This window comes from Cricetulus griseus, chromosome 2 (assembly GCF_003668045.3).
Source record: "Cricetulus griseus strain 17A/GY chromosome 2, alternate assembly CriGri-PICRH-1.0, whole genome shotgun sequence".
Classification (NCBI taxonomy): Eukaryota; Metazoa; Chordata; class Mammalia; order Rodentia; family Cricetidae; genus Cricetulus; species Cricetulus griseus.
This window is the reverse complement of record NC_048595.1, coordinates 277,562,301-277,586,951: the sequence shown is the minus strand read 5'-3', so window position 1 is coordinate 277,586,951 and position 24,651 is coordinate 277,562,301. Positions and strand designations below refer to the sequence as shown.

Sequence of the window (24,651 nt, the reverse complement as noted above, 5' to 3'; positions counted from 1 at the left end):
TGAAAAGATTCTAACTCAGAAGGACAAAAGTGATCAGTGATTCTAACACATGTACAATCAGATTTCTTTATTTTAATAAAATGAGTTTGTTGGATAAATTGTGAAAAGACGATAAAATCTTCCACAACACATGTAAAATCTCCTTTTGTTTGTCTATTCTTTGGGAAATTCATACATTTATATAAAGTATGTTGATAGCAATATGTTAGGTCTAAAACAACTAATTCATTTCCATAACTATCCTTTTAATAACCTTTTGTCATATTTTCTTTTGATTAGCTGAAGTTACTCTTTGACACTTTTATATGCACATGTTATGCATCCTGATTTCTCTCACTCCTAGTCTGTCACTCACCTCCCTCCTCCTCCCTATCCCCTTGCCTCCTTCTTTTCTACCAACCTCCTTCCCACATTCATGTCTTTTTGATCTGTTTGTATCTGTGAAGCTCTGGCACTAGAGCCTGGTGGACACAACAGTGGGTATATAACCAAAGACAGCAGCTGCTCCTCTTACAGACCCTTAGTTCAGCAGTAAGGGGTGGGTTCCCATTAACCACTCCCTCATCAATGACTGACTATTAACTGGACTGCCTTATGCAGGTCGGGTGCAAGCAATCACTACTACTGTGAGTTTATGATTACATTGGTTGTGTTGTGTCTAGATGATGAGATTTCACTGCCTTTCTTCCTATCTTCTAGCTCTCATTCTTTCCACGTCCTCTTCCACAATGTTCCCAGAAACTTAAAGGGAGTAGTATAAATGACATGTTTGCAGCTGAACCACCATCCATCACTTACTCTCAGCATCTTGCATTCACCATCATTCACTGCAAAGAGAAACTTTAACGATTAGGCTTGAGAGTATCCTTTGCCTAAGAGTATAAAGATGGACATTTTAGAATGCAGAATTGTCTATTTAGCTGAACACTAGTACTAATTTTCATTATGTGGCCCATGACCTTCTAAGTCATAGGTTTTTATTAGGCTCACAAGACCAAGCATAGGATCCGTTTTGTGGATTGAACCCAAATCCAATCAGAGAGTAGTTAATTACCCCCACAACAATCATGCCACTATTATACACAGAAGCATATCTTGACATCCTTTCTTCACCAGCAACCTTAATAGCATCTTCTAGCAGTTTTAAAGCCACCCAGCAGAGGGGAGGCTTCCAACTTGATTCCTCCTTACCTTGCAACCAGGACTTGTGGTGTCTTCAGTAATACAGTCTTATCATGTAGTCTGGTAGACAAACAAGCAGAAAGGCAAGAGTCTATATTATTTGGGGAGGTCTATGGGACCTCCATGACCAACAACCCCCATGTAGTTCCATACCTGTCCCTGCAACAATTTAGTGCACTTTTCGTTTAATGATGATTTTGTTTTTGTTAAACCAAGATAGTTAAATCATTGTGTGTTCCAAGAACAATCCATTGTATAATAATCATAATCATAATCATAAACTTTGGCTATATGCCTACCTTTGAGATTTTAGTCAATTAATAACCCCCAATGAAAAGTTATCACATCTTGATTTGCACTGTCAATTATTCTGACCCAAACTCTATCTACTGTATCTATGAACTCTTCTCATCTGGCACTGGATTCAACATTTGGTTTTTAGCACTCTTGACAGAAGAAAAAACTATTTCATTTAAAACTAGATAACTTGAGTCAGTCTGATTTTCTGATATTCTCCCACAACTCAACCCTTAACTAAATTTCTCCTTCTAAAGTTACCAAACAAAAATATATGAAGTGACTACTATGTACCAAATGCTATAGACACATACTCAGAACATAAGCATAATCGCCAAAGAGCAAACTTATGTTCAGCACAGTGATGAGTTAAGAATATCCACCTCCCTTCTGCATTTGCTGTTCTCACTTTAAAACTGGAAGCTATTTGGGAATTTATTTTTTCCCTTAATCTTGGATATGTTCATATGTGAAGATGATGACATAAGACATATTTTATTTAGTGAACTGAAGCCACCATACAGGCTTGATTATTCAGTACCCCAAACACTTCATTTCCCACCATTACTCTTTGGCAAGTTTGGGGATTTTTTTGTTTTGTTTTTGTTGTTTTTTTTTTAAGAGGTGGCAAGTTATGTGCGAACATTTCAAGTTTCTTTCTAAGCTCATTCTAGATTCACTGCAATCTCTCGCTGAGTGTATTTGTTATCCATGAGCACCACACATCTATTTATGTACCTGAGGTGTGTTACTGCAAGTTCTCCTTTGTTGATGGACAGTGAGTACCATTCCTGTCTTGGTTTAAAAGCACTTCAGTAGATTATAACTATTGATGCCATAATCATGAGTTTAAAGTGTGCTATCAAGTTGGGAGTTATTACAGTTTGACTTTTATTCTTCAGTATAATAATATTGAGAGTTGATTGAGCCTTCATGAAATATTTGAATCATACAAAAAATTTCTTCATGAATAAATTAAACATTCTTGAGAGACTGGGTAAAATCACTCTAGACTAGATTGGTTCACTCAGGAGTGTATTATTCTTATGACAGCAGGATCTCTTCAAGAGAGCCTACAACCCTTCTTCATGTGTTCTTCCTGCACAAAAACATGTCCTCTTCTGTTTATCTGCCATGATATGATACAGTATGAGGTCCTAATCAGAAGTTATAAGATGTTAACACAGTTCTCTTGGACATCTTCTTCAAGAAAAAAAAAACTTAATTTTCTTTATAAATTACTTAGAGTTGGATATTTTGTGTTAGCAGCAGAAAAATGCAAAATTAACACTGAGAATTGAAGTGTTTCAATAATGATATATGAAAATAAGGATGCCGTTTTGGAGCTGGGTAAACAAACAGGTTGGGAGAATTTAAAGAAGTAGACTACAAGAATCCCAACATGCGTTAAGAGTGAATCTGGGTATTTGAAGGCAAATGGATGGAACTAGAAAAAAATCATCCTGAATGAGGTAACCCAGATCCAGAAAGATAAGCATGATATGTACTCACTCATAAGTGGATAACAACTGCAAAGTAAGAGATAAGCACACTACAAGCCACAGACTCAGAGAGGTTAGTTAACAAGGAGAGCCCAAGGGGGAACTCATGGATCTCCCTTGAAAAGGGAAATAGAAGAGATATCCTGGGTAGGCTGGGGGCAGGTGGGCATGGGAACTTGAGGGATTGGGTTGAGAAGTGGACAGTGGAGGGCAGTGCTGAGAGAGATGACTGAAAGGGGGAACTTTATGGAGTTGAGTAGAAGCCTGATGCAAGGGAAACTTCCAGGACTCTATAAGGATGGCCCCAGCTAAGACTCCTGGCAGCAGTGGATGCATAGCCTGAACTGGCCATCCCCTGTGATCATACTGGTGATTATCCCAGTTGTCATTAGAGAGCCTCATCCAGTGACTGATGAAGGTCGATGCAGAGACTCACAGTCAAATGTAGGGCTGAGCTTGGGTAGTCCTGATGAGGAGAGGGGGGTAGAGAATGTAGGTAACAGAGGGGTCAGGAGCATCATAAGAAAACCCACAGAAATCACTGGCCTGGCTCATGGAAACTCACAGAGCCTGAACCAACAACCACAGAGCCTGCATGGGACCAACCTAGGCCATCTGCATATATGTCAGAGTTGTGTAACCTGGTCTATATGTGGGATGCCCAGCAATGGGACCTGGGGTTGTCCCTGGTGCTTTGATGGCTCTTGGGTACCTAATCTTCATGCTGGATTACCTTGTCTAGCTGACAAGGGGAGCTGCTTGGTCTTACGGAAGCTTGATATGGCATACTTTCCTGAAGCCCATGGGAGGCCTGCCTCTTTCTGAGTGATTGCAGGGGAGGGGTGGATTGAGGGGCAACTGAGGGCAGGAGAGAGGAGGGAGGAGGGAAGAGGGTGTTGGAGGAGAGGAGGGGGGAAGTCAGGATGTAAAATAATTAATTAAAATTGAGGGACTCTGAAGCTAGGAGGATGGCTCAGTAGGTAAAGAGGAGTTTGATTCCCAGGACTCAAGATGAAAGAAGATATCTGACCCTGAAGGGTGTTTTCTGACCTAGACACATGATCTGCCCCAGCTCCCATGCACATTCAACCAATAAAAGCTAAAAGAGTGGTTCTGCAAGGAGGACCCTAAGAGAGACATACATGGTCCACTGGAGAAGAGGAAAGGGTCAAGATCCCCTGAGCAAATTGGGAGCAGGGGAAGTGGGGAGAGGGAGCTAGGAGAATGAGAAGGGGAGAAGAGGAGGGATGCAGAGGACATGAAGGAGCAGAAAGGCTGAGTCAGGGGAAGAATAGAAGATATCAAGAATGGAGATACCATATTAGAGAGAAACATTTTAGGTTTACAGAGAAATCAGGCACTAGGGAAATGTCTGGAGATCTACAAAGATGACACTAGCTAACAATCTAAGCAACAGAGAAGAGGCTACCTTAAAGTCCACCCCCACATAATGAGATTGATGACTGACTTATATGCTACCTGAGATAGCCCTCATCCAGAAGTTGGTGGAAGTAGAAGCAAACACCCACAACTAACCACTGAAATGAACTGGAATCCAGATGCAGAGAAGGACAAGTGAACAGCAAAGGGGTCCAGACCAGGCTGGTGAAATCCACAGAAACAGCTGACCTGAACATCAGGGAGCTCTTGCTCCCCAGACTGATAGCTGGGAAACCAGCAAGGGACTGATCCAGACCCCAGGAACATGGGTTTCAGTGAGGAAACCTCGGAAATCTACGGGACCTGCTGTAGTCATTCAGTACTTATCCCTAGCATAGGTGTGGACTTTGGGAGCCCATTCCACATAGAGGAATACTCCCTGAGCCAATACGGGGGTGGGCCTAGGCCCTATCCCAAAGGATACGATAGACTCTGATGATACCCTATGGAAGGCCTCACCATCCAGGGGGAGCAAAAAGGATATGTGATAGGTAGGTTTTTAGTTGGGGGGGTAGGGGAGGACAGGAGAGAGAAGGGAACTGGGATTGTCATGTAAAACAATCTTGTTTCTAATTCAAATTTTAAAAAATCTGAAAAAAAAGAGTGGTTCTGGTAAATACTAAGAAACAAAAAGACCTGGGTTTTTCTGTGGTAGCAAAGAACATGACTAACAAGGTTCCTGAAGCTACACTGCAGACTTTCTGATTTTATGTCTAGACATTACTGGAATGATTTCCTTTCAAAATGTTCATCAAGAGTGAGCTCTTTTCCAACACCCATTTAGACTGCTTCAGGTCACATATTACAGCAATATTACTTCATAAAATCAATTTAAATCTAGAGTACAGTGAGATAAAGGGACAATTAGTCTGTGGACTGGAAATAGTAAATCACAAGGAGCTAATAAAAGTCCAATGATGGAGACCTATTTTAATAAAGTTGAAATGAGAAAAATTTTGATGCTGCAGTCCACTTTGATTCAGATGTGAAAAAAAAAACAATTGAAAACAATCAAAGTTAAACAAAATCTATTTGAGACAGAAACAGAGAAGATTGTTGGTCTTCGCTCAGAAGTAAGGGGAAGGAAAGACTCTATCAGTTAGTGCCCTCCCACAATGGCTATTATCTTATATTTGCTTTCAAGAAAATTCTAAGATCTCATTTGCTTCTTGTACAAGCTTATCAGTTCTGCTTTGAAAAGAAACTTGTAAGTCTAGTCTCATGATATAAAATAAGTGAAGGCTACTCTCCCCTTATCTAATTAGCTTAAATAAACTGCAGTTTCACCTTTCTTAATCAACCAAAGCAAATTAACACTTCACTGGAAAATCTTATGTCTAAAAAGAGCAGCAACAAAATCTACTAAAGTGCTGATGTTATCGTATCCTACAGGTTGGCCTATATCCACTTCTGGATAAACTGCATAAAGTACATACGTTATATCACAAAATTTGAAACATCGTTTATAATCAAAGAAATGACAGAAAAACATAAATAGCCTCTCAACAATTTTCTCAAAAACTCTTACAAGATCAAAGAATAAAAACAAGGAAGATTGGCAGTTTGAGTTCTAACTATGGGAATGATTATTTTCTTCCTCTTTGTGCAACTGAGTGAGCACAGTGTTCAGTCTATTGACACTGCCAGTTCCTTCCTCCAAAGGCTTAGCTTGGAACACAAGGCCACTCCTCGGCAAGTTCATGCATACCTTGGGCCATCTCCATGGCCAATGCCCTTCAGGCATTGAGAACTGACTTAGTCCTGCTATTTTAGGTCTAGAAGACCCTGTTAGGTATTAGTTACATGCACATGAGAGCTGGTTTTATTTTCTTTGGTATACTTTATTGTTTCAGTAATTTGAAATTTTCCAATAGTGTATAATCTACAGTCTATCCCATATCTGGACACATCATTTCCAGTATGAGTCTGAAATTAATGTTCGTCACAAGACATTCTTCAATCTGTCCAAGATGGCCCCTTGGCCCTTGAGCCCCAAATAAACACATAGACACTATACTAGTTATAAATCTGTTGGTCAGTGACTAGGGCTTCTTATTGGCTAGCTGTGTAATTATTAAACCATTTCTATTAATCTATATATTTCTACATGGCCTTATCTTACCGGAGAACACCTGCCGCAGCCTACCCTCCCAGTAGGGCTCCATATGGTGACTCCATCTGCCTACATTTACTAGAATTCTCCTCATCTCCTAGCCCTGCCTATACTTCCTCCCTGGCCAATCAGACAATCAGTGTTTTATTCATCAGCAAATAAGAGAAACATACATACAGAAGGACAACTCCCATCACTTTCTTTCACTCCTATATCACCAGTTCCACATTACACCATTCAATGGCTTTGAACTGAATTTCAGGGTTTACCCTTACTGAGATTATCCCAGCAGTGACAAGAGATAATACACACAATGAAACAGCAGCAGGGTACAGAGAAGACAGTCATAATCATGAGTTTTGTCTGCATATATCTTGATGGCTAAACAAGCCCTAAAATGATAAAAAATCATTTTAATATATAAAAATAAAAGCCAGGCTGCACTTCATAAGATCCTCACTTGAGGTGAAAAAAATAACGAAGAAAACCTGAATAAAGTGGACATATTAGCACTAAGTATCAGAATTTGTTTGTTCATTGTGGCAAATACACCTTGCTAATTAAAATATTAGTAACAAGGGACACTGGTGCTGGGTATAGAAAGACTGTCTGCACTGAACTTTTGTAGCCTTTTCCCCCATAAATCTATTCTAAGACATGTATGAGAGTAACACACAAAAAATGAAGACCTCCTAGACTTTGGGGAGCCCCTTTTGAGGTCCTTACCTTGCCTGGAGAGTGGAGGGGGGACAGCTAGGGGCAGGTGGGATGTTGGGGGGAGGGGAAGGAGAGGGAGAAGGGATTGACATGTGAAGCAAACTTGTTCCTAAATTGAACTAATAAAATAAAAAAATATTAAAAAATTAAGACCTCCATAGGCCTATTACAAAATATAGATTCTGTGGCCCTATAAGGAACATTGTTTATATGGCCATAAGAACAGGGTATTGTCTTCTCATAATTTTTCATATCTATAATCTGTTTTAAGTATACTTTTCAATAAAGGATAAAGGGCAAAAATGTATTTGATGAAAAACTATGAAATAGTTCAGTAATTGTATAAATGTCATGTAAATAGCAACAAGTGATAATAAAAGAAGGGAACTGAGGTTTTTGAAGTATCACTCAGAAGAAATCTAATAAATGCATCCCCATCCTATTTGGTTCAATGTATGTGATGGGCAGGATTAACTGCTAACTTGACAGAATCTAGAATCACCTGGTCAATGAGCCCCTGAGCCTGCCTTTAGGGGGTTTCTTAAATTAACTGATATGTGAAAACCCATCTTAATTGTGGTTGAGATCATTCCCTGGGCAGGCAATTATGGACTGCATAACTAAAGAATTGGAGTACAGTAGAAGTAAACATGTGTTCACCTGCTCTGATTCCTGATTGTAAATGCAATATGACTTCAAGCTCCTGCTGCCTAAACTACCCTACCATGGAGGATTGTTCTGTGACCTGTGAGCCAGAATAAATATTTTCTCCTTTAAGTTGCTTTTATCAGCATATTTTATAACCGTAACAAAGACATAGTGATAGAAAGACTGTGAAGGGTGAGGGTGTAATGCCATGGTCAGGCAATTGCCTAGTATGTGTGAGGCCTCAGTTTCCATTCCCAGCACCAGAAATAAATACAAAGTTATGAAACTGAATGCTAGAGACTGAAGAATGTTAGGCATATATGTATATACATAAATATGTGTACATTGTGCAACATAAAAATTAAAGAATGCTATTTTTAAATACAGATTGAATAGTGTACTACAGAGAACATGAAACATGACCTGCATAAACTATTTCCAGAATAAATTGAGCAGAAGGAAAATTAAAAGAATCTAAATTTTTTAGTATTATGAAATGAACATGGCCCTTTCTAGCCTATGCTAGCCTGTTATGAGTTGTCAGAGAAGGTCCTGTCAGGGAATATGTGTCAGGTCGTGTTACTCCACTGGGTTAAGTTTAGGAAAGCAAATATTGGAACCACAGTCTCAGGTCAGACTCACTGACTCTGCTGCTTCCTCTCCTGGTACCCTGCTAGGGAAGATGCAGACTAAATCTGAGTGTTTATAAAAGAAAAGAAGCACATATTGAGTGAAGCCAGTAACCCATGACAGTGCTTAGGGCTCACATGTGCTATTACAATCGCATGTACTTAAAATCGGTTATCTCCATAGTCAGTTTGCAATAGCACTAATAGGAGAGGTGCTAAGCCATTTTCACCTTGTAGAAAGGTCACTCGTCAAGGTGTCAATAGCAAATGGAGAAGATGCAGCCAGAATCACAACATCTATGACTATTGTGGCTGCTAGTCAAAATAGTTCTGTCAGAATAATTTTTATGTAATTCAAGAAATAACATAATTGAAAAATATAATAATCTCTTCCTAGAGCTTATTGAGTCAACTAATTATGTTGATACATAATAGATATTATTTCATTGTTACTTAGAAAATCTGAAAGAACTAAGTATTTAATTTAACTTAAACGGAAACTTGTAGAAGTTTTTCAAGCAATTTTGAGATGTACCTTCTAGAGAAGATGGAGCCTATTGAAGTAACTAGAATTTAGACATGAACTCTAAGTCTTTCTCAGTGGTTGATCTACCCAATTCATTCTGAGATGTTCATTGACAATCCAATTATAGCTATGTTCACCGGTCCTCAAAAAGAAGCAAGCCTGTAGATCTATAAAGTCTAAAAGCATGTTACACCATATTTTATCATAGTTATAAATACCAATGAATCATCTAACATATTACTGCTTTCCAATATAAATGGTTCTATAACTTCAGTTTTACCATCTATAAAGAAACCCTAGTGACCCCATAGAAATCTATTTTCTTGCTGAATAATTGCAAGTGTCACTATTAGCACTTATCACATGATTTAATATTAAGAATGTATTGAATAATTATCAAATGTGTGCATAAATGCCATATATTTATAATGTTTTTATCTAGTCCTTTAACTTTCAAAAATTACTTTCAAAATACAAGCAATATTTAATACATTTTAAGCTTCCTTTACAAGTGAAGATAGGAGATTAGAGTTACAATCGTTTTACAAACTAAATATTTGAATAAACCTAGGGTTCAGTGGCACTGAGAATATGACTGCTACTTTCAAAATTTGATTGGACCAGTACTTTCTTAGTCCACTAATGGAACCATTTTATCTGCACATAAAGAACTGAAAATTTCATTTTGTGTGTGTGTGTGTGTGTGTGTGTGTGTGTGTGTGTGTGTGTGTGTGTGTGTTTTAAACAGAAATTGTTTAAGAGAGCAGAAGAAGATGAAATTGCAATTATGTATACTGTAGTCTTCAATTTTTACAATTTATTATTTTGAAGGAAATATTAAGTCAAATCAACCTATACAAAGTAAAATGCTCCTGTTTTGAAAATATTTTCTTGAGGTTCTATGCAGTAAAGAAACACCCCTGTTGGTAAATTCAGACCAACAATGACAGGTTTTGTGGGATCTGCATGACTAGATAACTTTTGAGAAAGTAGAAACTGTAATATGTATCTACTAAAGCCAGAAAACTCACATGACAATGCTTACTGAGGGTACTGGTGGCCTACAAAATGATGTCATTTCAAAAGTTTCATTCTGATACTGGCTTTAACATCATTAGCATAAAAGCTTTAAAAAATTAGAAAGATTAAAAGGTAAATTCACTTATGTTGAAAATGTTAACTACAACTATAAGCACAAATGCTACTACAACGGAAACCATGACATCACAGCTACATCCTTGTAAGTCTCCCTTCTTTGTGCAGTCTTGCATTTGTGGACATGAAGGCTTATTCAAAAGAGCAAAACCAGGAGAAAGCAATAGGATATCACCTGCAGGAGTCGGTTAGAAAAAGACCATGACTTCCCTCTACTCCTTTGGCAGGATGTAATGTGAGTGACACCACAGAAGAACCTCTGTGACAAGAAGCTAAGAAGTCTGGCAAAGCTTAGCAAGAACCTGAGATGTAGCAATAGCCCCAGCAAGGAGTTTAGAAGTGGACTGTCCTCAGGCCTCTCCTCCCTGGGGAACAGAAAGAATATGGGATAGGTAGGGTGTTAGTTGAGGGGGGGTGCAGGGAGGGAGGGGAGTGAGAGGGGAGTGGGATTGACATGTAAAACAATCTTGTTTCTAATTTAAATAAAAAATGAAAAAAAAAAAAGAATAAGTCACATAAAGATGGAAAAAAGCATATGTTCTTACTAGATGTGTCAGCAAGAATTTCACATCAAACTATAGTTTTTAATCACAATATTAAGTGTACTGTAACATTCCTGTCCACCTAGTTTTCTAGTCACAAAGTAAATATTTGTCTTCTCAGTTAAAAATAAAACACCTTAGTTCTTTTGGCGGGGGGAAAAGAGGACATGAATTTGAAAGAGAACAATGAGGAGTTTATGGGAAGGTTTGAAGGGAGGAAAGGAAATGAGAAAACATATAATTTTGTTACAATTTCATAATTTAAAGATAAAACTTTAAAAAATAAAATAAAAAGATCCTCAAGTCAAGCCTTACAGGAGAAAGCCTTGGATGGATGATGGAAACTATTTGCATCTCATAAGTCCTTCTTTACAGAGTGTCAGGCTCAGCAAACCCCTTCCTCTCTTTGCAGAAAGGCTTAGGGATGGAAATACAGAAGATCCAAATCTGATGATTAGAAGCATAGCTAATGATCTCTGGCTTATCTTTCAGAAGTTACAAGCTTCATCAAATGACTTACCCCAACCAATGTCATTATTTTACAGATGGAGTCAATGACCAAAATCAGTTCACTGGCTTAATAATTTTCAATATTCTCCTTTAGAAAACATGACAACAAGCAACTCTTCTACATTTCCTTCCTGAAACACAGTTTTGCAATTACAGCTTCCTTGTACTTTTTAAGCTAGGTATGCAATTCCAGTAGACAATGACGAGTGAATTTGAATAACTATTCAATGTGCTATATTTGGTGAGCATAGAAGGAAAATATGTTTCCTTATTAGAAAAAAATCAAACCCAGAAACCTTTTAGATCATCCTCCCTACTTAGTACTGTTTCCACAAATTCTTGAAGCTGCACCTATATTTGGGGTAAGGGTAGATTGCCTAGGTAACTTCTACTGAGCATGCCCCTGAAAAGGGAAAATGAGAACTAGGAAAAAAATCATAAAAATGACTAAGCTGTTCAAAATACATGCAGCCTGTTTTGTGTTGGCCAACTACTCTTCGGCTTGGACCCCTCTCTAGAGTGTGGTTGATATACCTTGTGTCACTCACTTCGTTGGAAAAAAACTTGTTTTCTCTCCTCAACATGTCTCAATTGCTAATAACTTCTAGGTTAGGGGTAGGACTCTGTGTCCACTTTTCCTTTTCAGTGCTCTTATTTTGTTAGGAACTTTTGAAGATCCTGTGCATGCTGTCTTTGTGGGGTCATGCATGTATCAATCATCTCATGTCTAGAAGATGCTGTTTTCTTGGAGACAGCCACCACCTTTGGCTCTAACAGTCTCTCCACCTCCTCTTCAGTATCGATCCTTGAACCTAGAAAGGAGGCATTTGATGGAGACACCCCATTTAAGGTAGAGTGTTCCAAAGGCTTTTACTCTCTGCACATTGTCCAATTGTGGGTCTCCTTATTAATCAGCTTCCACAATAAGAAGTTTCTCTGATGAGGGCTGAGTGATGCTCTGTGCTCTATGGGTATAGCAATATGCCATTAGGAGTTATATTATTACTATGGAATCCATGGTGGAACTTTTTATGTGCGTTTCTTAGTTTGTTTTAGATTGGATTGTTGTCTTATTGATTTTTTTCTTTTACTTTGAAGTTCCTTTGGATTTGGTAAGGGTGGTATTTTTTTTGGTTTTGGTCTTTTTTGAGAGGGGGAGAGAAAGAAAACATGAAGTTGGGTGGGTAGGGAGGTAGGTAGGATAGGGGAGTGGGGAGGATCTGGGATGAATTGGAGGAAGGGAAAGCATATGATTAAAATATGTTGTATAAAAATTTTTAAATACATTTTAAAGATTAAAGTGGACTCTATAAGGCATGCTTCTTTTCATTGCACAGTGTCTCAAAAATGTATTCTGAAAACACCCAAATTATTGCTAAGAGATGCCAGATAAACACAAAGGATCCTGGACTAGGAAGATCTCTCAGTTGGAGTGCTTTCCTCACATGCTCGGGCTCTCGGTTAAGTTTGAGCACTGCACAAGGTAGGCATGATGGCTCACACCTGTCATCCCAGCACTTGGGAGGATGAGAGCAGTGAAGTTGAAGCCAGCCTTAACTATATGAGATCCAAAAGAAAGGAAGGAGAAGGGAGGGAGGGGAAAGGTAGGCAGAAAAGCAAAGAGGAAGGATGGCTCAACATCTTATAAACATGGAGTATACCTGATGTTGTAATTCTGAGAACTCCAGGTAAATGTATCAGGGGGACATTCAGACTTTCTTTTTATAACTGGCAGACTTCCCAGAGAATTTTTCATAAAACCCTGAAATAGTCTACCAGTAGGAAAAACTTGGTTGTCCCTCCTTTCTAGAATGGTCAGAACAATTTATTTTTTTACTATTTCACTGTTCATCAAAAGTAGTTTATCCTCAGATCTAAGAGATATGGCTTGGGGTTTCCAGTATAAAGAATTCTCCTCCCTGAACAAGCTCACCATTGAAGCCCATGTAAATAGTCACCCCACCCCACCATTCACTCACTCTTGTAGATCAGGGGAATCAGCCATTTCTCTTTTTAAAATCTACCCCTCCTTCTTGCATGAATGACCTATTGTTCCCCATTGATCCATTAGACAGTGTTTTTCCAAAAGTTATGGAACATATGAAGTGTTACACACCACACATCACAATAAAGTTCAAATAACACCATGGCAAATACATTGCAGTAAATCAATTCTAGAAATACAGTGAAAAAAAACCTTAGTTATTTCTAAACTGCCCATCTTCCAGACTCACATGTTATCCTTGTGGAAATTCCACAACTTGAATCTTCCTATACCAGATACCATTGTTATAAGTGACCTTAATTAACACATCTGATCCAATACAATTTCAATTTTTTCCTCTCTTATTCATCCTTCTTCAACTTACCACCTCTCTAGTCTGTCTCATTTTTCTGCCAAATGTATTCAGCACCTATACATTCTTTCTGGCTTGCTTCTCAGATCAATGGGCAGCTACAGATATCCATGTGCTCCTCACTAAAACCAGTAAATGCACTAATTTACATAACAGAAGGGAGCTAAGGTTGCAGATAGAATCAAAGCTTATGATAAGCTAGTCTCACATTAAGGGGATGGTCCTGCATTGTCTATATGGGTCCAAAGTAAGCAGAAAAGTCATTTACAATGGTAGAAAACCAGGTAGAGAGGAGGGGGCAATGTGAAATAAAATCATTAAATACTGTTGGCCTTGGAAGATAGAGGAAGACTAGAAGAAGTCATGAGATCTGTGCAGACTTGAGAAATGGAGTCAGACCTGTTAATACCTTATTTTAAGCCAGTGATCTACATCAGATGTCTGACATCATGGTTTAATATTAAAGTTCTATGTCATCTATATTGTTGAATAATCATAAATACATATGCAAATATGTGCATAAATAGATTAGATAGATGGATAGATAGATAGATAGATAGATAGATAGATAGATAGATAGATAGATAGATAGACCAAACAGTCCATGTGACTACCTAAAGATAGTCTCTAGGCTACACAGTAGAGAAGGGAAGGGCTAGGTTAAAATACAACTAATAGTGGAAGGTTGGTAGATAGGCAGATAGATCAATTACATTACAGATAGATTATAGATAGATATGTGATAGATTAATTGTTTTAGTGAAGAACTATTTGCCAGGGGAAAATAGCCCTTCCTGCACAAATTAATCATTTAAAAAACCTTACTCTTATCTCACAATATAAAAAGATAACTCCCAATAATTCATAGCTAATATAAAATAAAAAAATTAAAAACTGCTTTAAATGCATATAACCTTGGAGCAGAAGAACAGAGTATGAACTACACACAAAAGAATTTGGTAGCTATACTTTGTCAACATTAGAGTTCATCTTCCTAAACACCGCTAACAAAATCAAAGTTTCAGACACAAAAGAAAAATTTACTAAGCATATGTATGAACATGATTTCTGATCAGAAGTGATGAAGAACATCCGAAACAAATTGACAAGGAAATGGACACAGCTGTACACAAGAGATTTCACCCACAAATGTATTAAAATGGCAAATAAGTACATAAAAGCGCTCATACTATTAGTCATTAGGAAAATGCAAATTAAAACCACACAGAGATGCCACTGTACACCCACTGGAATGGCTAAATGTGAAAAGACTGACGATCCTATTTTGGTGAAGTTGTGCAGGATTTAGAGTTCTTATACATTGCTGTTAGAATTGCAAGATCTTTCAGCCACTCTGGAGAACAGTTAGGTGGATTGCTATAAAGTAATTTCTAAAATTAAAAGTATCACACATTTATGACCCATAACCTCCTCTCTAGATATGTCTTAAGAAGAACCACAAAAGAAGTAACTGTGAATGTTCTTAACAGTATATTCATAACGGATAAGATTTATATTGAGACAATATAAATTCCTGGCAGTTAGCAAGTATATATGCAAATGAGAACATCCATGCCACTAGAATCTTACCTGGAAATGAAGAGGAAACTTTCAGAGCAATTTTATCTGAATAGTGTTTTGATAATAAAGTAAGAGTCTGTGATGAATACAGATTCATGTCTGCTTGGGATGCTTAGATATTTATACCATCCCCACTAATTCTCCGTGACCATTATAGAAAAGGAGAAAGAAAGAATGTAAGAGCCTCAGGATAGTGAAAAAAGATACAAAACTCTATCATTAGGACAAGAAACAGCCATCACAACCAGGATCTTACAGTAGCTATGGTTACCTGAACCAGGCCTACACAAAACTGGGCCTGTCAAAAGCAGACATGGCTCAGGGAGGTGTTAATGGATTCCTATCTTTCCTGGATGAGCTATTGCTACTGATGAATTTGAGGGGAGGTGCAGGCATGGCCTTCAGGTGTGTACCAAAATGATGAGCCTACTAAGCTCTAGTGCGTAGCACCAAGCCTGTGGCCAGACAATGCTAGTAAACCCAGTGGGTCACAAAACAAATCAAAACAAAACACAACAAAAGGCATGAATGTAGGAAAGGAATAACAGTGGTGGGAGGAGACAAGAGAAGATGAGGTGAAGTAAGCAGAATACACTGTACATGGATGAAATTTTGAAATAATAATTGTAATCAATAACAAAATGAAAAGAAAGTATACCATTCACCACAGTAAGAGCCATTACTTTCTATGGTAGCTTTAAAACAAAAAGAAAGAAAGAAAGTCAGACACTAAAGACTACATTCAGCATGGTTTTCCCAATGGCAGGAATCTAGGCTTGTCTTTTTCTGGGCGTTGGAGTGGAACCATTGAGGAGACATTGAGGGGTGTTTCAGGGTGATGGAAATGTTTCACACAATCATCTCTTTGGTTCATGCTACAGATGATGCAATCCATCAAATTATACTCTGAATATTGGCAAATTTGAATAAAGCTGATTTGAAAAGTAGGTATGGGTTCTCTAGTCTCTCTGTGAGATGCTGAAGGAGGATCCAATGAGGGCTAGAAGACCCTTTCAAGTTCAGCTGTGGACAGGAGCCAACTTGAGGAGCAACTCAGCCATCACATCCCAGTTCTTCTGTCAGTCAGCAAGAAATGACCATCTCTATCCCATGGTTAGCCTTAGGAACCCCAGATTCATGATTCAGAGATGGCTGAAGCTATACCTAATCTCTCTCTCTCTCTCTCTCTCTCTCTCTCTCTCTCTTCTCTCTCTCTCTCTCTCTCTCTCTCTCTCTCTCTCTGTGTGTGTGTGTGTGTGTGTGTGTGTGTGTGTGTGTGTGTGTGTGTGTGTGTGTGTGTGAAGGTTTTCTCCTTTTTATTTCCCACAAATCTGAAAAATAGAACATGGTTATTTTAAAGCGATAGAGCATTTCAGAAAGAAGAAGAGAGAAACACAGGAAACAGGCAAAGTTGTGAATTGTCTTTATTTACTAAAACTGTTGCTCTTTATCAACAACTCTTAGAGGTAACTGTTTTAATGCAAAAACCCTAAAGGTGTGTTGTTTGCATTTGTTTACTTTGGGGGGATTTAAAAATGTGTTATATGCTCTTTGAATCACCATCTAAAATATTTCATACTAGAAAATAAATAAAAGCGATTGAAAGAAATAATCAACAAGGTAAAATAAGGTTCCACATGACCTAGATACTTCAGCTATAATTCAATACTTAATGTAATTCTACAGTGATGGAATGCAGTGGTGAGTTCAAATTGTATTACTACCACTTACGTTTAAAATTTTAGGTTAATTGTCTAAATTTCTGTGCATTTCAAATCAGCTTTACAGTATTATTAGAAACAGAGATGAATACTAATAGAAGAGGACAAGTCAAAAGCTCACCCAACAATAGTTATTATCGCAATTCGTATGAATTCATGTATACCCATATATTATATGTTATAAACATATATGTTGTTTTAGCATTTACTTTTGCCAGATAAACTTACTTGTCCCAACTAGGCTTCTGTGTAAAGACAATTACATAGTCAAACGGGGGTATGCAGAAACAGGTGATGGCTTCTGTATAAGTTCAGTTCCATAGATAAATAGGTGCATGCAGAAACAAAGGTATTGTGGTAGAAAAGTAAAATGAGTATTGTGAGAGGTTACAATCCCTTTTGTTGAATTATCATCTAAAATAGTTACTACTAGAAAAGAAATGTAAAGGATTTAGAGAAATAGTATAATCAGAAATGTAAAGTCATTTTCTCATGTGATATCGTTACTTCAACTTATTTTTTCCAAAGGAGGTGAATCTAACAATAAAATGGGTGTCAGGAAGAGGGGACAAACAGAAAGCAAATTGAAGGCTGAAACCAATACTACTTAAACAAAGCAAGCATAGTTTGACTGACTGTATAAGTCATGTAATACAATAACAGAAGCTGATGTCTTGATGCTAATGTTCAAATCTAGGCTGTTTCTCTGTGTCGTTTAGAAATTACTTAACTTCTCCATGAAGCAACATGCAGGTAAGATTCATACATACCCTCTCGTCGCACGGCTGTGATAGTTAAGTGAACTGATACACACAGTGTATGTAGAATGCCTGGCCAGCAGTACATTCCAAACACATCTACATTATTATCATCATTAAAGTAATCAGTGAAGAACAATCTTAAAATAATAATTTTTTGCAGTCAAAAAATATTATTGTTTTGCAGAACAGTTACTGTAACTAAACCTAGTAACTTACTTGGTGGGGATGCTGAAGTCATAGTCTCCTGCAAGCCTGCAGGCTGGATTCAGGACCATAAATGAAAACACCTAGCACACTCAATGAGTTCTGAGTTTAGCAAGGTGACTGATGAGACAATGTGGATTGAACAACCCCAATTTATGACTAAGATTAGATAAAATGAATCCATAAATCCATTCTTATTGATCTTATTATCTTCATCATACTATCTGAATATATTATAAATTCTAAGACTGCTGTAAAAAATGCTTAAAGAGGACCTAGAGCCAAACCTTTTTTTTTTTTTTTTTTTGCAGAAAAAAAAATGATTTCAGCAAGTGACCAAGGTCACATGAGTACTTTAGAATCATTGTTCTGGGCCCATGGTTTGTTTTGTTCTGTTTTTCCATTATCTCAGATACATTCTTTTGTTACAGAATATTGTATTAACTTAAGAAATCCCATTTAAAGTTTTATTTCTTGAGGCACAGTTTATTTTTCCATTATGGACAATTCCCAAATGTATGGTAATTTGACTTTTAATTTTCTTTTTTATTTTCTACACGGAAAGAGTGATACATGCAGTAGAAACTGTATCTTGTCATCAAATGAAGCATCAAGTACTGGGATTGCATCATATTTAATTGAGTTGTTGGCCAAGGGTGTCCCATGGGAACCCTCAGACAACCCAGGCTATTGCCAAGACAATAGGCTCCTCTCCACAAACTGACAGCCAAGTCCCATTGGGGAAGACAGCACCTACATAACTCATTGAACATGGAAAGGTAGAGCTGGTGCCTACATAGCATCTACACCCCCATGTTCTGGCGTGTTTAGTACAGGAAGGTACTCTTCTCACTACCAAAGGAGAAACATAAACAACAAACCAACCACAAACCCTTTGGACATACTGTAGTGGCATCTTGCCTTGCCAGTGAACTTGAGGTGGTGGCCACACACCCTTTGGGCGTGGTTTCAGGTGCAGATGTGACCCATTGTAAGGTAGAGAAGGGGCTGCCTTTGAGGTTTCAAAAACCTACACCATTCTCAGTGTCTTTCTTTCTCTCCTTGCCTTGTTCTTGTGTATCAGGTGCAAGCTCTCAGCTACTGCTCCAGTCCCATGTCTACCCACCTACTGCCATTGCCATACTGGCCATGATGATGATCATGGACTCCACTCCACTCTCTAGAACCAATACCATGAGTTAATTGCTTTCTTTTATAAGTTGCCTTGGTCCTGGTGTCTCCAGAGAAATAAAAAAGTAACTAAGACAGTGTATTTAATGGAGTCCAGTCTTACAGATTTTTAGTTCATAATTAGCTTACTAAGATTTATGCTCATCGTTGTGTTCTAAAACATCTGCTTAAAGACTTGACCAAAATAATGATTTGGGTTTTTTTATGGACTTTGTTATAGAAGATGTTAGAATGCATTTTAAGGTATTGTTCATGAGATGTAAAGACTGGCATTTTTCAGATTGTTACAATAACAGCTGGCTAAGAGTGGAGAGAGAATTGGGTGAGTATTTTGCTAGGTGGAGTGAAGGAAAACCGCACCTTAGGGAAGGATGTTAGTAACAGATATCCTGAAATACCATGTTAGTGACAGCAAGTGTTCCTAATATACCATGAAGTGTAAAAGGAAATGAAAGCCATGGAAAAGGGGGGGGGGGCATGTAGATCTCCATTCAGGAAATTCTACTCATTTATAATGAGATACCTCCTAGTGCAATCTACACTAGTACTTATTTGTCTTTCCCTATATAAAAAGAGGCCACTGCCACCTATACAACACTCTTTTGTGAGCCTGGCAGCAGCTAGAATTACGTCAGAGGAAAGAAAATGGACTCCATAAAGAAGGGCTCCTAACTTTGTGTCCTGAAAAGAGGGTGTATCTTTCAGCATTGCTAACTAGAAGCCCCTGATACCATTCTGGACATGTGTGCAGAGTAGGGAACTGAGCTCACTTGGTGTCTATTGGCAGCACTCAGGACAGAAGTCAACCACTGAAAAAACAACAGGCCGCCTGAAGGGAAGGTTGATGCTAAGCACACATATGATTACAATCAAAGTTGCCACTTGCTCAGTTCCCAGTAGATGCATACCTGGGTCTTAAAGGAGTATTATGAACAAAAGCTATAAAATATTTTTTCTTCAAAATCCTCTAAGAGACAGAAATAAGAGCCAACACCAGCTGATAGACCCTCATGGAAGGCAGCCTAGAAAGGAAAAGATACTTCCCCTCACTTTGGCAGAGCATGCTACAGTTTTGGCACACCACAGAATGCATGTCTCAATAGCAGTAACCATTGGTACAGGAAACAGTGTTTTTAGGGATGTGGGTGATCATTTTGACAATGGTTCCTAGGGGGATAACAACAGAACCCAGTAGGGCAGGGGCAGACAGACAATAAGAGAAATGAAAGATGTACAAGGACAAGTGGCTGCCCTCTTCATGAGTAAGTGCACAGCACAAAAGACTCAGAATTGCTTACATAAGCTTAGTTTCCTTATTAACATACAGACTAGAGCCACAGAGGTTTAAGGTGTCATTTCATCACCTTTCCCAGTTTTTCAACAACAGTGACAGAATGGATTTACACTGCAGTCAGAGCAGCACTTCTGATCATCATCCTTCATAAAGCAGCTGGTCTGCACACTCCAAAGCTCACATCTGCCACATCTGTTCAAGATTTCTTAATCTAAGGTAGATCATCCCCAAGATATTAAAGAGACTTCAGTACCATTGTTTTTTAAATGATAGACATCAGACTTTTACAAGTAAACATTCTTTATAAAAAATAAGAGTAGCAGGCATTTTATAGAAGTAATTGAAGAGTGACTGTGTGGATGCCATCTGCCCTAGTGCTTATATTAAGAACAGTATTCTGAGTAACACTTTCAACAACGCTGCTTTCATCCTTTCCCTCCTGAAAAAGACAGGAATCTTCTTCAAATGCATCTCCTTAAAGAGCCTGCTTTTTATGAGCATTCTAAGTTGTTCCACACTCCTGCATCATGCTAAAGAAGCCAAGGTGATGACCGTGAGTGCATGTGTGCCAATCTTACCCAAACTCAGTAATTCACAGGATTTGATTCACAGTGTGACCTGTCCACCATGCCTCCCCATTCCTAGGGAGTGTCTCAATGTCTCTTCACTTGTTGGTTTGTATTTATATCCTACCTGTTTCTCAAAAGCCAATGAAGTGTCTCGGGCTGCTAATTCCAGATGGTGGTGAGAGTGGACTTTGTAATCATCACCATGGCTGCAAAGCAGGAAGAAAGAGAGTCTACCTGGGACAAGACAAGACTGCTGCTATGTTCCACAGCTTCCAAGAGAATGGGGCCAGAAATTAAGGTCATTCTGTAGGAGCAGCATGATTATACCCCACCCAGTGTAGGAGAAAGAGGGAGCACCAAAATCTGGAGGATTATGGGGGTACTGAGGACAGGTGCACCTTTGCTGAGGTAGAATCAGTAGGAAAAATGGCAGTTCATCCATGCAATATTAAAATAATAACTAAGTAAGCAAGGAATAGATTAGGTCAAAACCCTGTGAGAAAGAAATAAAGGATGCTGGGAATGGATACTCACACACACCCATATCCTCCAGAAAGAGGAAAGAGAATGAATCCATCTCAAGACATTTGCAGAAATCACACTGGAACATCATGAAATATCCTATACACACACACACACACACACACACACACACACACACACACACACACACACACACAGTATGATAGGGGATTATATCACCAAAAAGTCCTACTGTGTGTCTTCATGTCCGTTTAGCCAGTTCTTTAAATTTCCACTCATAATGTCTACGTTCTGTTCCTGCGGACACTCACTAGTACTGTGCTGGGTATAGTTCACTTGGGATCTGGAGGAAGTCAAAGCAAAGGACTATTTGCCAGGACAAGGAGACATTCTGGCAAACATCATGTCTCTAAAAGAGTCTCATCAGCTTGTTATCAGCCGTGCTGCTCAGCATGCCTTTCTCTATCCGGGACACACCAGCAGGTCTGCTCTGCGTGAGGGGGGACACAAGTGCTCAGCTTTGTGCTGCATGTGTCCCTCACCTTGAGTCAAGAGGTTTGGTTTTATATTAAGAATTCATGCATGTGCCCACTATTTGGAGAGAGAGAGAGAGAGAAAGAGAGAGAGAGACTAAGATTTACCTTCCAATGAGTGAGAACTCGCCCACGACACCCAGGCGTCTCATGGCACTCAGGAGTCCCCGCACCGTCATGCCCTCGCAGAAGCAGACCACAACTCTGGCTTTGGGAAGCCGCTCCCGGAGCTTGCGCAGGAGCCTGTCAAAGCTCTTCTCTCCTGCATTGCTGTAGATTTTGTCTGAGTGTGCGATGCAGAGGCCCTCCTGGGCAGCCAGCTCTTTGAAAGCGTCCATTCCACTCTCGCCGTAATTCCCTGTTCAGAAACAATCAGATGTTTAAGACCTCAGCGTCAGCCACAGTCTTGCTAACTGGAATGAGGACTTGTGGGTAAAGGAGTGGTGCGCACACGAGGGGGTGGGTATTGCCCAATAAGTCAAAGTCTAACTGGGGTCAAGAGGAGACCTCAGAGAGTAGACATTATCAGATATAGCCAACAACCAAGTCTATGAAAGCCAACAGAAATTACATGAGCTGGGCATCCATCCACAGTTGCACATCTTTTGTGAAATGAAGGATTGGTGCCCTATTTTACAGCCAGGATTATTAATGCCTGTCCCATATTTTAACCATGTGGAAAGTTGAGCTCATGGGAATATGGTGGTCAACCGGCTTCATCTGGATTCCAAGTCAAGACACAGATGCTTAGACTAGATAAGTAGCCCTGAAAAATCTCTAAACCACGCACTCCACCACCACCTGATCAGCTGGAGTACACATTTCAGTTTCAACAAGAACACAGAAGAAAAGTTAATAATTAATCCAACTGCTGACTGCAACATCTATAAATCTTTCCACACTGACACTCATAGCTTCTGTCATTCTTGCGGATGCAAGTATTTAGGGCTTGGGGACAAAGCCAACCCCTACTCAAGGTCAACAGCTTCCATCATTTCTTGTCTATTCTAATATTTTCTACTGTGATTCTTCTCTCTTTCTTGGATAATGGATTTCTTGCTCCTAATGTGTCAAAGCAAGGAAAATAGTTCTTGGATGAACTGCCACAACTAAGCTACTCCGGCTCCCCACAGAAAGAGCTGCTTAGGTCAACAGATCGGCTTTTTAATTCTCCATTCTCACTTTATTTTCTGTTTTTTTAATGAAATATTTTTGCATTTTATTGGTATGTTAAAAGTTAGCACACATTTAATGCTGAAGCTTCATGGATTTGGGCATACATATATCCACCATCTCAAAATTGTTTTTCACTGAAGTCTTTTGCTATTAGAGTTACTAATCACACCCTGTTGTCATGACCCACGATCTTCATTTTAATCAGCAACTTTCATTCAGGGCCACACACAACTTAAAGCCCTTGATATTTCTGGGTCTTGACACAGCCCTCTCTAGTCCCCTCACTATTAAAAGGCCAATACTTGGTTCGTTTGCTTTACTGTCCATCTCTGCTCAACCTCTGAATGTTGTCAGGCTAGGAGCCCATCATGGGAAACTCTTTGATTACTCTCACATCCCAGGTATTCCTTCCAGCTGTGTGCCCTCAAGTGTTGTACAAATGAGACTGCTTAGTCACTTACTGTGACTTCAGGCTGCAAAGTCCTTTGGAGTAAAATACTATGACTTTCATTTACCTGTCTGGCATGTCCATTTGTGGACTTCTCAGACTTAGCATATCAGATCAACTCCCTTTCCTCCTCTACTTCACAAACATGCTTCTTCCAGATTCTCAATAACAAAATTTAGGAAATTAGTCTAGTATCTGTACCCCCCCCCCCCGCCGCCACATACAAGATCCATTTCTGCAGCCCTTGTCTCCAGAACATTCTTTTTTTTTTTTTTTTTTTTTGGTTTTTTGAGACAGGGTTTCTCTGTATAGCTTTGGAGCCTATCCTATAGGTACTCACTCTGGGGACCAGAGTGGCCTCAAACTCACAGAGATCCGCCTGCCTCTGCCTCCCGAGTGCTGGGCCAGTCTCCTTGCTCTGTTTCAGTCTCTCCTGTCCTAAACCACATCTTAGGCCATGTTCACTAAAAGAGAAGACTGAGAAAAAGATTCTTGTTCAAGGAATTGATGGAGGGGAAGAGGGGCAGAGGGGCAGAGATGCAGAGGAGGATAGGAGGCAGGTGCTAATTAAGCAGGAAGCTTATCTCAGCTAACAATTAGCCCCAGGTCCTTCACTGAATATGGTTCCCAAAGGAGAGAAGTGATAGCTTAGATTAACAGGTTTCTATTTATGTTGTAACTTTTAAATAAGAGATATAGATCAGTGAACTGGAGGAAAGGAATCAGGGAGGACCACCAAGAGCATCCTCCCCACCAAACACTATCAGCTCTTACCCAGGCAACTGACTTAGCCTCTAGATTGGACTCCTTACTTCCATTTTTTGTTGGCACTGGTTCATTTCACACCTAGTGCCCTGTTAAAGTGTGACTCACACTGCGCTGCTCCTTCACAAAAAGCTCCAATTGCTTTCCAACGTGCTTAAACACAAAATAGAACCTCACCCAGGCAACCAGACTAGACTCAAGCCGATCCTTCCATCTTCTCCAACTCTGTCTTTCCCTCCCTCACCTTCTTTACCACCATGGCTGCCTTTCTCTTCCTGGAAGACCCCAAAGGCATCCATTCCAGCAT

General features: G+C 39.1%; 1 protein-coding gene across 2 annotated transcripts in view; it reads right to left on the bottom strand.

The window, feature by feature from the left end:
* Positions 1–24,651, bottom strand: part of Grm1 (glutamate metabotropic receptor 1) — a 376,448-nt gene that overhangs the window by 242,383 nt on the left and 109,414 nt on the right. For both annotated transcript variants that reach the window (XM_035440388.1, XM_035440389.1), the window contains exon 2: positions 22,064–22,313. In XM_035440388.1, the coding sequence (XP_035296279.1) occupies positions 22,064–22,313 (250 nt within the window). The remainder of the gene's footprint in view (positions 1–22,063; positions 22,314–24,651) is intronic.